The sequence below is a fragment of the Emys orbicularis genome, chromosome 4 (genome assembly GCF_028017835.1).
Source record: "Emys orbicularis isolate rEmyOrb1 chromosome 4, rEmyOrb1.hap1, whole genome shotgun sequence".
In the NCBI taxonomy this organism is placed as follows: domain Eukaryota; kingdom Metazoa; phylum Chordata; order Testudines; family Emydidae; genus Emys; species Emys orbicularis.
In genome coordinates, this window is record NC_088686.1 from 140705028 (window position 1) to 140717960 (window position 12933).

The 12933-nt window shown below is 44.5% G+C and overlaps 1 protein-coding gene across 2 annotated transcripts; it reads right to left on the reverse strand.

Moving 5' to 3' along the window:
- Positions 1-2428: 2428 nt before the first annotated feature.
- LOC135878356 (acidic mammalian chitinase-like) lies at positions 2429-12274 on the reverse strand. Of its 2 annotated transcripts, none has more exons than XM_065403996.1 (11): positions 12262-12274; positions 8672-8701; positions 7159-7360; positions 6575-6631; positions 6302-6467; positions 5577-5701; positions 4890-5013; positions 4568-4753; positions 3842-3961; positions 3603-3744; positions 2429-2712 (listed from the first exon to the last, which is right to left on the reverse strand). In XM_065403996.1, exons 3-11 carry the CDS (start codon positions 7233-7235, stop codon positions 2429-2431), a joined length of 1281 nt encoding a protein of 426 aa, XP_065260068.1. In that variant the 5' UTR covers positions 7236-7360; positions 8672-8701; positions 12262-12274. The 2 variants fall into 2 exon arrangements, with proteins under 2 accessions (XP_065260068.1, XP_065260067.1); XM_065403995.1 differs by lacking the exon at positions 12262-12274 and adding an exon at positions 10458-10482.
- Between the last annotated feature and the right edge of the window lie 659 nt (positions 12275-12933).

Below are 12933 nucleotides of genomic sequence, written 5' to 3' on the forward strand. Positions count from 1 at the left end.
CTTGGTTTTGAACAAGCTGCTAATTTGTCATTGAAAACTATTACTGTTCCCAGGCTCCTGAAAGGAAACTCTTGCAGGTGCCAAGCCTGTCGAGTCTGTTGGGAACACATTTGGCAACTAGCGGATGTATCCTGGACACGCAGCTGGAGAGTGGCTGAATCAAGGGGTCCCACCCCAAAAAGAAGTGGAAGCATGGACTTGTCATTTGAAAGGGGTACACTTGGGACTAGAAAAGGGTCTCAGAAGGGGCAGCCTATGTAGGGACTGTGACTGGCTTTACTGCCCCTTCTGCAGGACTCAGGAGTGTGTCGGGGCCTGTGAGAATATTTACGGAAGAGACAACATTCAGGGAGTGCACAGTAATAATTTAACTGTGTTTAGATTCTAGGTCTCTGTGACAGAATACACCACTGTATTCACACCCTACACAGTATTGTAATAATCTTTGTACAAAGTATGCCTTTTAAGGTATCATTTGAAAACTCATAATTTGCTGATCATTATTGTCCCGGTAAAATATGTGTGGCAACATTGTATGTGAAGTTATAAAATTTCTCTGTGTGGTGTTATTAACTTGTGTTCCAAACCCCACAGCCTTGCCCAAACAGAAGATGGCAAAGAGGTCTGTCCTAAACAAAGGAATGTGTGCTCTGCTTAATTTATATTTAAGCAGTAAACAGGGTCATCAAGCAGGAAGGGAAGACAAAGGAAGTTCAAACAGGTGAAAAAAACAGTAGGGAACATCCTTCCACACAGACTCTCTCTTAGTGCCCAGCTGGAAATGTTTTTCAAGAAGGGGACTGAAATAATAAAAAGGAGGGGCAAACACTCCAAGGGACCTCCCTATCTCTCCCAGCCCACTGCATTCACTGCACCTGAAGAAGCAAATGAAGAGTATGTTGGGCACTCGGGGAGGGGCCCTGACTGGACAGTTTGGTCGGTAAGACTGCTGAAAGCATGTGGTGAGAAACTTTGCTTGAATCTGATAAAATTTGTTAAGCTAGGCATTAGTAAGCATTTTATCTTTATTTTTCTTTTAACTATTTCTGATTTTTATGCCTCATTACTTGTGCTCACTTAAAATCTATCCCTCGGTAGTTAATAAACTTGTTTTACTGTTTTATCTAATCCAGTGTGTTTAAATGGAAGTATCTGGGGAAGTATTTCAGATAATAAGCTGGCGTATTATTCCATAAAGGAATAACAGACTTAAAATATTTGCATTGTCTAGGAGGCAGTTGGGCCGTGCAGGACATATATTTCTGGCGGGAAATCTGCGACTGGTGGTGTGTTGGGGTCACCCTGCAGTAGAACTAAGGCTGGTGAGAGCCAAAGTGTAGTCCAAGTGTGGCTGGCAGGCTGCTGTTACACACAGACTCTCAGGGCATGGCTTGCATGCTGGAAGGCTGTTTAGGAGAGGCCCAGGTGGGAGTTACTTCAGCAAGGCATTGTAAACCACCCAAGGTTGCAGGGCAGGGGTGACACAGCTACTCATTAGTCTGCATTGTACCTATGTCACAGCCTCTTTCTCCTTGTCTCCAGTTATAGACTTTTTCATCCCAGGCAGGAACTGGGTTTTTTCCCCGCTACTGATCCTTGTCTGCTCTCATTAATCTTGTCTTTCCAGGGTATAGTGTTCATGCAGCTCAGTGGCACAGTACCTTTAAAAGCCCCTTTCAAAGGCATTGCATAGTGATATGGGAACCTAGTCACATGATTGTAAGTCTACGAATGCATCGCCCTGTGATGTAAATTTATATCCCTCTATACGTGATTTTTATTATACATAATAATAAATAATTTATGGGACTGTTTGATTGAACAGTCTCGCTCATGAATGCAGCCCTTCTGAGCTGTTGTAATGCTGAGCTGGTTTTGTTATGTTATCAGCAAGAATGCAACCAGCATAGGAAGTCAGCAATTTTCTTTCGATTTTATATGTTTGGTCAAACTGAAGGACTTTCCAAACCTGTTGATCAGAGGTGTTTCATCCCTGGTCTCTATGTGCAAAGGGAAGGCAAGTGACAAGGGAGGTGTTTTCAGGGGAGATCCACTTTGTTTTATTGTAATAGTTTCATGCCCTCGGTGTGACTGTCTGTCTACCTGCCTGTAAAGCGCCAGCCCAACTTTGGGTGCCATATAAATAAATATAGGAGACGTCCAGCTCCTGAACTGGGTCTGGGATCCAAATACCCTTGATGTCCGGGGCTGTGGAGATCCCATGGATGGGTTCGCAACCATCCTTGTTTCAGGTGTCACTTCAAGCAGACCACATAGCACTATGGAAGCACTCAAAGTGCTAGAGGAGTTAACAAACCACAGAGGGTGCGGCTATTGTTTTTGCTGAATGCTTTATTTCATCATAATGAATTTGTGGAATTTTGGTCAGATCCCAGGATGGTTAATTAGTTATCGTAACCTGATCGGTTCATGCCCAGTTGCAGCAGGAGCAGCTGGAGTCGAAGACCAGGCCAGCCTGGCAATTTTGCAGGTAGGTTTTCCCATTCACGCAGTGGTAGAAGCTGTTACTGTTAGATGGATCTGGGTAGAGGCCACTGGCCTTGCTAGCACAGAAGCCAGTGCCACCAGAGCTGCTTGGGCTGCTGCCTGAACCACTGCTGGGGTTGCTACCGGAACTGCCACTCCCGCTTCCACTTCCGCTACTGGGAGCTTCTGTGATTGGAGCAATGGGCTGAGCAGGGGCGGTGCAGCCTGAAATAAAAGCAGATCATGACGATTCCATGATGATTCTACCAGGAAATGGGCCAGGTTTGCACTTCGTTCAGGATGAGCGATCTATCTACCCACCCGTTTTCATGGCCCCCACCATTTCAGCAGTGAAGGAGTCCCAAGAAACACATTTTAGTTCCTGAATTCATATTTGCTGAAGTTGGGCTAAAATCAGATCTGGGCTTCTGATTGCTTCATTATAAACAGGAAACTAAACCATTACATTCAGATTTGGATCCAGTTTCAGCTTCCCAAAGGATCCCAAAGTTTAGGTGTATTCACTCCTGAACTGCAGCAGCCCCGTCTTCCCCACTCCTACGTCCTCCCCACAGCTCTGTTAGTAGAGCTCAGTCTCAATCCTGCTGTTCCAGCCCCTGTCTAATCGTGGGCAGATACTATCAATCGTACTGAACTGTGAACTGTTTTTGCCCTGTGACCTCAGAAGACTGAAAGCCATGTTTTCAGATCATTAATCATGACGTGGATTGAACTAAGTCTCAGGGAGATGAAAAGCCGTAGAGTTAGTCCCCTGTGTCACTTTACTATCTGACTTTGCACCTAACTCTATGGCATTCCCGCAAAGGGGAAAGGGTAGAAATGTTCTAAAATAAGGAGTTGTGGATGCATCTGAAGAAGTGAGGTTTTTTACCCACAAAAGCGTATGCCCAAATAAATCTGTTAGTCTTTAAGGTGCCACCGGACTCCTTGTTGTTTCTGTCTATATCTTATTACTCTTGAGAGAGTGGCTATTCAGGGGGTGCATTGAATCAGGCCGAAAGCAATATTATACACCCCTGCTAGCATTCAGATTTTCATCTCTATGTGTGACCAGGGAGTTAATTCTGGGAGCCCATCCTGCTGGAGTCACTCACTAGTGCTCTGCAGTCCAAGAGCCGTCTTCAGCGTGTTGATCAGGGGGAATTTGCCCTGGTTGCAGAACGTGCCAGTGAAGTCATCCAGGTCCAGAGACCAAACCATAGCGCCTCCAAAGTTATTCTTCATCAGCCACTGAGCCTGTTAAGTGCCAGGAAAGAAGCTAAAATCAGCCCAGATGCTAATGCTGAATGGAAGCCTCGCCTGGCACTAGTTACACCAGAATGTCTCACCATACCTTGATGTTGAAGCTCTTGATGTTGTCATATCCAAGCCACTCATTGCCCTTGTAGGCATAGGGGACATCCTGAGGAGTATCCCAAGCCTGGGTGGCTCCATTCTTCAGGAAAGTGCAGATCTAAGCAAGGTGGAAGTGAGAATTTTAACAAGTGTCCCATAAAAAAAGAACAAGTCCAAAGTGTGACAATTTCTTTGACTTACTCATTAATTATGACCATAAGTATTGTCTCTAAGGATTTGTACTCCTTAATCAGCTTCATTTAAATTAATTTAAATAACACCAAGAGGTGATGTGGAAGAATTAGACACACTGCAGGGAAAAGAATTAGAGTAGGCTCCCTGATTGCTTTACCTTGTGGACTCAGTAATTAATAATCAGTTAATTTACCCATTGTATCTAATAAGGCATTTATGGTGTGCAAGGATGAGGGTGCATTTTATTCTGTTTCTGACACATTCAGCTGAAATTAGCTAGAGTAATATAGTCTATTTTTAAATCAGGCAGAATAAATCACTAAAAATAAGGTATTCTGTGAATCTAGATCCTTGTTTCTCTTCTCTTTGTCCATGAACAAACTGTAATTTTTTATGAATTAGTTAGCTAGTTGCAATTAGTCAATGGGAGCTTTTGTTAGAATTCATTTCAGTCTATGACTCACTGGCTAACAGTTCTCCGTGAGTATTAGTGATTTAATAGTTGTGTGAGATGAGCGAGCACACATGCCTCATAGTAAGCCCAGAACCCAGATTGTCTTGTGTAAGGTCCAGCAGGCCCTGGTCCTGAGGTTGGAGCACCGACAGCAGTGTTGGATGGGTTGCTCAGGATGAAGGTGTGTCCGTAGGTTGGGAATCCAACAATGAGCTTCTCAGCTGGAGCACCGTTGTCCTTCCAGTAATTCACGGCATAGTCCTATAGGCAACAGACAAGTTAGTCTCTCCAAGGAATTGCAGACTGCAATGTTAATTCCTACATCTCTGCAATTGTAAAGGCTGATGTCATTACAGACCAAAAGGACCCTGGCCCTAAGCTTTCAAGATATACTTACAACATTGAAGTAGACATTGCTACCGGTGTCAGCCGGGCCTTTGTAGAGAGGGCTGTTCTCTCCAGTGTATCCTTCCCAGGAGCCATGGAAGTCGTAGGTCATCACATGGAAGTAGTCCAGATACCTGTGGGGATCATTACATACATTTATCTCCAATCCTTTTTAACCCACGGAATGGTTCATTGACCTGTTAGTGCTGGCTCCACAGTGGTGCCACTGGTCATGCTCCCACTTCCTGCATGCATGGCTTCTCCACAGCCTACCCCTCTTCTCCTGCACAGTGGTTCTACTCCTCTTTGGGTCTTGTGCGCCCTTAGGATGGGATGAGGATTTAACCCATAGTGCCAATGAGTGCTTAGAACTAGATGGTAGGTGCAGTTGTGTGCTCTGAGGAAACCCTTCATAGGCTCAGTGCACATACCAAAACAGGGGTGACCCAATGACTTGCCCTGCTATTCAACAGCTGAACATCAGATCCTTGTGCCGATGTCTAGGATGTCAATTTATCTTCTGAAGTGGAACTGTCCCCATAACAGTATCCAAGTGTTGGTAATGACTAAGATAGAGGCCAAGTTCTGACCTACCTCCCCCTGCTTGGGAGCAGCCATAGGATGGGTATTTGCCTTTATCAGATGTTAAAAGATTTAAAAAGGGGACAACCCAGCCATCTGAGAGTGTGGTACTCACTGGCCGAGCTGAGGAATCTGGTAGCCTGACTCAATGTTAGAGAGCCCTGCAGCCACAGCAGCGGTGACCAGGAGCCTGGGTTTGTTAATCTGCTTGGCTTCCTGCTCGAAGGCTTCCAGCATTTCCTAGGAGATGGCAAGGAAAAGATTAATGACTCCCTACCACCACCACGGCTGAGTCCTCATGGCCTTCAAAGTTCTGAACAGAGAAGTGCTCAAACAGCCTCCAACCCCCTTTCTGTCTCCAGTTTGTGTTCTTGAGACCCTCCCATCCAGTGCAACCAAAGGAACGCCTGTTTCATACTGTGATATTGGGGATGGAATTAAAGTCATTTGTCTGCTCTTAGGAACTTTTAATACATTAGGTGAAGGAACCTTGTTACTGTCAAATATACTGAAATTGTGACTCTCGATGCTTTCAGCTATTTTGGTTGGAGTCTCTTACACTAAGGACCAGATAGTCCGCTAATGGAAACATCAGGTGAGGATATGTTATTTGTATTGTAGTGGAGAGTGCTGCAATGAGATTGTCTCAATGGTCTCCCTCATGAAAAGCAGATGTGTACCTTGTCTTAAATCAATAAATCGAACTCATCCAAGGTTTCTTCTGAATTAACACAGAATCTGGTTCACTGAGATTCTGATCTGCTGTGCCTTACCCTGAATGTCATTCCACATGAATTTCCTTCTGGCTTCTCATTAGCTAATATCTGATTTCCACCTTACCTGGACCAGGACGGTGAAGAGAGCCTTGTCCTGAGCTGTGCTGCCTCTGGAGCCAGGGTATTCCCAGTCAAAGTCCAGTCCGTCAAATTCATACTGGCGCAGGAATGTGATGACAGAGTTGATGAAGGTCTGGCGGTTTTGAGGTGTGGAAACCATTGCACTAAATCTAGGGAAGCAGAGGAGAAAAGAGTCAGTGGAAGAAGCTGTTGATTGTTTCCATCTATCTTTGCAATACCATGATGCAGCCACAGGAAGTGGATGGGTTGGACTTACGGTGCTGTTCCGAAATTCCAGCCTCCGATAGCCAGAAGAGTCTTCAGTTGTCCGTTCCTGCAAAGGAAGGAATTAAAAAAAAAAGTTTCACAACAGGTAAAAATATTTAAGCCTATTTCTAGTCATAAAGGAAGGGCCAATTTAAACGATTGCCCTCTTGCTACTCTTAATAATGAGTGACCTATTTGCCGCCTTAAGCTGTATTCCCTTGTTACATGGTCTGATGACTAAACCAAGACTAGATTTAGGCCCACCCTTAAATCCACAGTGGCTCAATACTTGTGAGCTGACATGTACTCTCATCTTTGCGGCCTGCTTCGTTTCGTTGTATTCTCTCAACCAGCGCCTGAGCTAGAAATGTCATTGATCTGCACTTGATCAAGCTGCTCTCTCTGTCTATGTGGAGAGCGATTTATTGCCTATGGTCCTCTAGACTTGGACCATTTTGGAACAGGGAGGTTGCTACATGAACTTCACTGGACATCTGTGGGTGGGTATTATTGCTGTCCACTGTAGAGCTGGTCTGTGACTTACTTGCCCCTAAGAAGCAAGACAAGGGATTCCTCTTTATTCTAGATACCTACTGGTTTTTCAAGCCATTGAAGGATTTGTAGAGTGTCACATCATTCCATTCAATGGTGGTGATCTGATTGTTGGACATTCCAGCGAAGGCATAGATCAGGTGAGTACACAGGCATGGGTCAATGTTGTCAGGTTTGAACTTCCCAAGGCCTGGTCTATATTGGCCCCAGTTGGTGAAATAACATGTCAGCAGATAAGCAGAGCCTGAAGAGAAGAGGGGGAGATGTCATAGGGGAGTTTGCCATGAAGAGCAGAACAAAATAATATGAGAAAACTCAACCCTGTAAAAAATTGTAGTGCGTTCTTCTTCACTATACTAGACAGAAGGTACCAATTGGGCCTTAGTGTATGTTGCAAATCTTCCATGATCATTTTATGTTGTACTCAGAGACAGTGCCACTGGGGTAAGTTGTTTTAAGAATGTAGTAAATAAAGACAGACAGTCCTAGCTGCAGATTATCTAAATTGACTGATGGAAAATTTCCTTGTGATCTAAGAAGTCACTCAGGCTAACCTAGGGTGTTCAACCTTACACAAGAATTGGCTCTCTGAGAAAAAGTTTTGATTTCATCTTCCTTCTACTTTTCTTTCATTAAACCCTTCAAGCTAGGAGCTTGTCAGAAATTAAGAGTGTTGGTTTGGGATTTGGAATTGACCTTGTTTCTATGAGGCTACTGCTGAGTGGCTTAGCAAAATGCCAACTTTCTTTATTTTTTTTTTAAATCAGGGGTAGGCAACCTATGGCACGTGTGCCAAAGGTGGCACACGAGCTGATTTTCAGTGGCACTCATACTGCCCGGGTCCTGGCCACCGGTCCAGGGGGCTCTGCGTTTTAATTTAATTTTAAATGAAGCTTCTTAAACATTTTAAAAACCTTATTTACTTTACATACAACAATAGTTTAGTTATATATTATAGACTTATAGAAAGAGATCTTCTAAAAACGTTAAAATGTATTACTGGCACGCAAAACCTTAAATTAGAGTGATTAAATGAAGACTCGGCACACCACTTCTGAAAGGTTGCGACCCCTGATTTAAATGGTGGATTCCTCTTCTTGTTCTACAACATAACAGGCCACATTCATTCCTGATGGGACACTACTGAAGACTGCAGAGATTTGGGGAAGCCCCCTTAGTTTGTCAATGGTACCTGTTTCTTTTATACCTTTTCTTAATCTGCCTTAGAAAGAAAGCTACTCAGTACTCTAGTGTTTTATTAAAAGTTGACTACCAACCAGGTTCTAGTATGAGCCTTACATAATGCTTTAATAAGTTAAATACATTAACTTAAATAGATAGAAAGGGCATACATTGATTGTATGCTATCTATCTATCTATCTATCTATCTATCTATCTATCTATCTATCTATCTATCTATCTATCTATCTATCTATCTACTTTAAGGCACATAAAAGAGTAAACTAAAAGAATACAGAATATATTAAAATATCCTCCTTTCCCAAAGGGGAAACAAAAATCATAATATGTTTTCAGAATAAAAAAAACCTCATACCTATCTGTGCATTCAGCAGGAGTGCCAAACCTTTAAAGAAAAAGAGAATAATTACAACATTAAACCTGGGAATATGCAACTACTTGACTGGTATCAGGGCTGCACCTAAAATATCTCCTGTGTCCCATTACTGTGCATTTTAAAGAATGCGAGTAGTAAAGAAAGCAACTCTTTTTGGGTCATTGACAACTTTTGAGTCTTTGAAGTGTATTTTACATTTCAGCAGCTGTGTAAACAACACTGGGAATGCATATAAAAACAATGGGAATATCAAGAAGTGTGTTTATTTTTGCTTTCTAATGTTTGCTTTCTAACAGCAAGTGTTTAATAAATATATATAACTCATATCACAGATTATTATAAGGTATCATTATTATTAATACCTAGCTCTTATAAAGCACTTTTTGTCCATAGAGCTCAAAGTGCTTTACAAAGGTGGTCAGTATAAGAGTACAGAACGAGGAGGTGACTTGCTCAAGGTCACTCAGCAGGCCATGGCAGGGCTACGAATGGAACCCAGGTCTCTTGAATGCCGTGCTGGTGCTCTATCCACTAGGAAACACTGCCTCCCTCTTTGTCCCTTGCAATAGACAGTTTTCTCTCCAATTATGCATGTGGGAAAACATCTTGCTGTGTTTTTAATTAACATTTATATTTACAAACTTCCATTTTCCTTTAACTAGTCTCTTTGTAAGTCTTTTAAAACATCTCTCTCTCTCTCTCTTTTCACATTTTAGCTTTGCTCAGAATTTTTGCTGCACTTGTTTTTAAATTCTAGGGGTGATGCTACTTATCATTCCTGATACAGGGGTTCTGGGCCATACATCAAATCATGTGAGTTTCCCTCCCCATGTGAGTTTCCCTCCCCTTCCCTCCCTCCCTTCTGGTTGGGGGACAGGGATGACCAGATAGCCAGAGTGAAAAATCGGGACACTTTTTTTCCCCAGAAGGGTGGGGGTATAGGTAGGTAAGACAAACCCCCTAATATCGGGATGCCTGGTCACCCTAGTCAGGTGTCAAAAGGGGCAGACTGCAGAAAGGCAAAGGCTTAGGCCATAACATCATGGCAGGTGACACCATCATTTCCAGTGCATTGTCACTGCCTGTGACATCAAGGTGAGGCAGGACTTCCGGCTAAGGTGCTTCCAATGACATCATGCTCATTGTCTCATCCTCCAACCTCCTGGTCATTTAGCGGGAGGTCAATATACTACTCACATAATAATACAATAAAATCCCAGCAGTATTAAATGAATCATTTCACAGGAACTCAGCTAGTTAGGCACCTACGGTTACTCCATCCCCCCCACCCCTTTAACTTTGCAGGAAAGACACCCGAGCCCTCTCTCACAACCCTGTCAAATTGTTGCCCTTCGCGTCTCAGTATGCAGTGTTGTTGTAGCTGTGTTGGCTATTAGAGAGACAAGGTGGGTGAAGTAATATCTTTTATTGGACCAACTGCCGTTGGTGAGAGAGCCAAGCTTTCGAGCTTACACGTTGCTCTTCTTCGGGACTAGGAAAGGAACGCTGTTCTCTCTCTCTAACAGCAGCTGATCCAATAAAAGATATTACCTCACTCACCTTGTCTCTCTTTGCATCTCAGGTCATTTTGGGTGTGTCTACACTTTGAGCTGTGAGTGCAATTCTCAGCTGCAGGAGACACGCCCGTGTTCACTTGGATAGAGCGAGCACACTAAAAACAGCGCTAGCTCTATAATGAGCGGTGGGAGTGGTTAGCTGCCCCATGTACATGCCACTACAAGAGAAGTTACAGAGCTGGACTTACCGGTAAGAAGCATCAACTTGGCCATCTTGCCTCTGTACTGATCCAGCCTTGCCTCTCTCTGGCTTTTATGTCATGCTTCCCTCTGGGCCGTGTGATCCTACTAGCATCAAAGCCAGGGGAAGGTTGTGGCACTTGACGATTAGCCGCACGTAACACATTCTAAAATGGAAACCAATATCTGCGGTACAATGGACCCGTTTGAGAATCTGAGTCTAAGAAAATAGTGTTATCAGTCTTTATATTTTACAGAGCTGCTGGACCCCGGTAGAAAATAGATTACAGTGTTACAGTTGTTGGGAATGCTTGTTCTACTGATTAATTTTAGATTATATAAAAGATTACACAGTACTAAATAGTTACTGTACAACCACACTGTGCGCAGGTAGTAGATATCGTGTTATATAATCTGCGTATCCAAGGATTTTCTAGTCTTGGTTCTAGTCTGGCTGGAATCAAGAAGGTGTAGGATTTTTATACCCAATTTAGTTAACCAGCTCACCTGAACCATTTTTGCCAACTAAAGGCACTTAGGGTCTGGTTCTGCTCTCAGTTATATCAATTTAAGACAAGAATAATGTTATGTGCTGGGTGACACTTCGTTGTGGGTGTGTGATTGCGCCATTCATTTAAGATAGTTGTAAGAAAGCTTTGGGGGCGGGCACAGCTAAAACAAGGCCCAGAAGCTATCTCCACTTAGGTCAGCGGTTGTCAGCAGGACTGAGTGTGTGGGAGGTGTGCGAGAACACACAGAAACTGAGAACAGACAAGAAGAGAGAGAGACAAGGTGGGTGAGGGGTAATATCTTTTATTGGACCAGCTTCTGTTGGTGAGAGAGACAGAGCTCTTTGTTAGGTCTGGGAAAGGTACCCCGAGGGTCACAGCTAAATGCAAGGTGGAACAGATTGTTGAGCATACCTAGTTAGCCCATATTCTAAGGGATCATTCAAGGTAGAGTGGCCTGTTAACACCTCTGCAGTCAAGAGGGGGTTAGTGGGTTACAGACTGTTGTAATAAGCTGTAAATCCAGTGCCTCTGTTCAGTCCATGATTCTTCAGGTCCCAGAGCTGAGGGAGAGCTCCGTGTGGTTTGAAAGCTTGTCTCTCTCACCAACAGAAGTTGGTTGAGTAGATATTACCTCACCCACTGTGTCTGTCTAATATCCTGGGACCCACACGGCTACAACTACACTGCATACAAGAACAGAAAGAGGCAAAAAGCAAGAAAGCCAAGCAGTAGCTCGTGAGCACAGTGGGTATGTCTACACTGGGATAATAAACCCGCAGCTGGCCCGACTCAGGTGGAGGGTCCCAAGCGTTCAGGCGCCAGCCTGAGCCTGAACATCCACACAACTATTTCTAGCCCCACTGCCCAAGCCTCGCCAGCCTGTGTCAGCTGACCCGGGCCAGCAGCGGCCATGCCATAGACCTTTTCCAATGTGACCCTAGAAAAAGCTAGAGAGAACGCTTTGGGGTCTGTTGGCTAAAGAGGCTTGAGCCTGTGAGCTCAGAAATTGCTCCTTTTGTTTGTGGTTCCTCCTGCACTCGGAGAAGCAGGACTTTGTCCATTTCTTGTGGGGGGGGGGTGTGCTCACCACACTCACCATGAAGGGGTTAACGTAGGCCAGAGGGGCCAATTAACCTATTAGGCTGCAAGCTCGGGGACATTTAGGCTGAGAGTTGAGCCCTAATTAATTGAATCTCATCTATGCAGGCACACGGGGGGCTGCTGTGAAAGCAGGGAGCTGGTAGGAGGAAAGGGGCTGCAATCACTTTTCCTACAACAAAGGAGAGAAAGGGATTTGGACCCAAAAGGAGGGGTTTGTCTAGCAGACCCAGAGGAAAGGGGATTGGCTAGAATGGTGGAGAATGAGAACCTGGAGTAAGCAAGGTTAGAAGTACTCCAGGGGAGGTGCAGGAAGGTTTGTGGTTGCCCAGACCTTCGCTGCTGGAGATAGGGCTCTGGACTGGAACCCTGAGTAGAGGATGGGCCTGGGTTTCCCTACCAGCCACTGAGTGAGTGGCACAAGCTGGCCAGTGAACTTGGAGGCTGTCTGGGGCCATGCTTTCTAGCTGCTAAGGGAGTGGCCCGGCCAGGGCAGTGGGCTTAAGGACTGCCTGGGATGGCGAGGAAGATGTTGATGTTACTCTGGAAGGGGAGGAATCTTTTGACTTGGCCAGAGGGCTAAGCCATGAAGTTGAGATGCTGCAGCTCCTGAGGAGCAAGAGAGAGCCCGCAGACCGAGAAAGCGAGACGACGGGCTGAGGAACTACAAGGAGAGGGCATCAGGCAGAAAGAGCTAATCCCCAGAGTGGCCAGGAGGAGGTGCTGACAAGCGGTGAGTAGAGGCCCCCATGACACCTTGTTAAAAAATAAGATTGCATCAAAGAGATTACCAGACTTCCAGTGGGAACATCCCCATGGCCCGGAAATCTGATTAGCCACTTGGGTCAAAAAAAGGGCAACAATGACTTCATTG

What these genes read in the sequence shown, in the direction of transcription:
- LOC135878356 (XM_065403995.1), bottom strand. Translation starts at nt 10,482, where the DNA reads ATGGCCAAGTTGATGCTTCTTACCG. An exon ending in TTCAATGGCTTGAAAAACCA is followed by an intron (nt 6,632 to 7,158) that starts GTAGGTATCTAG and finishes CTTCCTTTGCAG; the next exon opens with GAACGGACAACTGAAGACTC. An exon ending in GGTTCTGGGCTTACTATGAG is followed by an intron (nt 3,962 to 4,567) that starts GCATGTGTGCTC and finishes CACCTTGCTTAG; the next exon opens with ATCTGCACTTTCCTGAAGAA.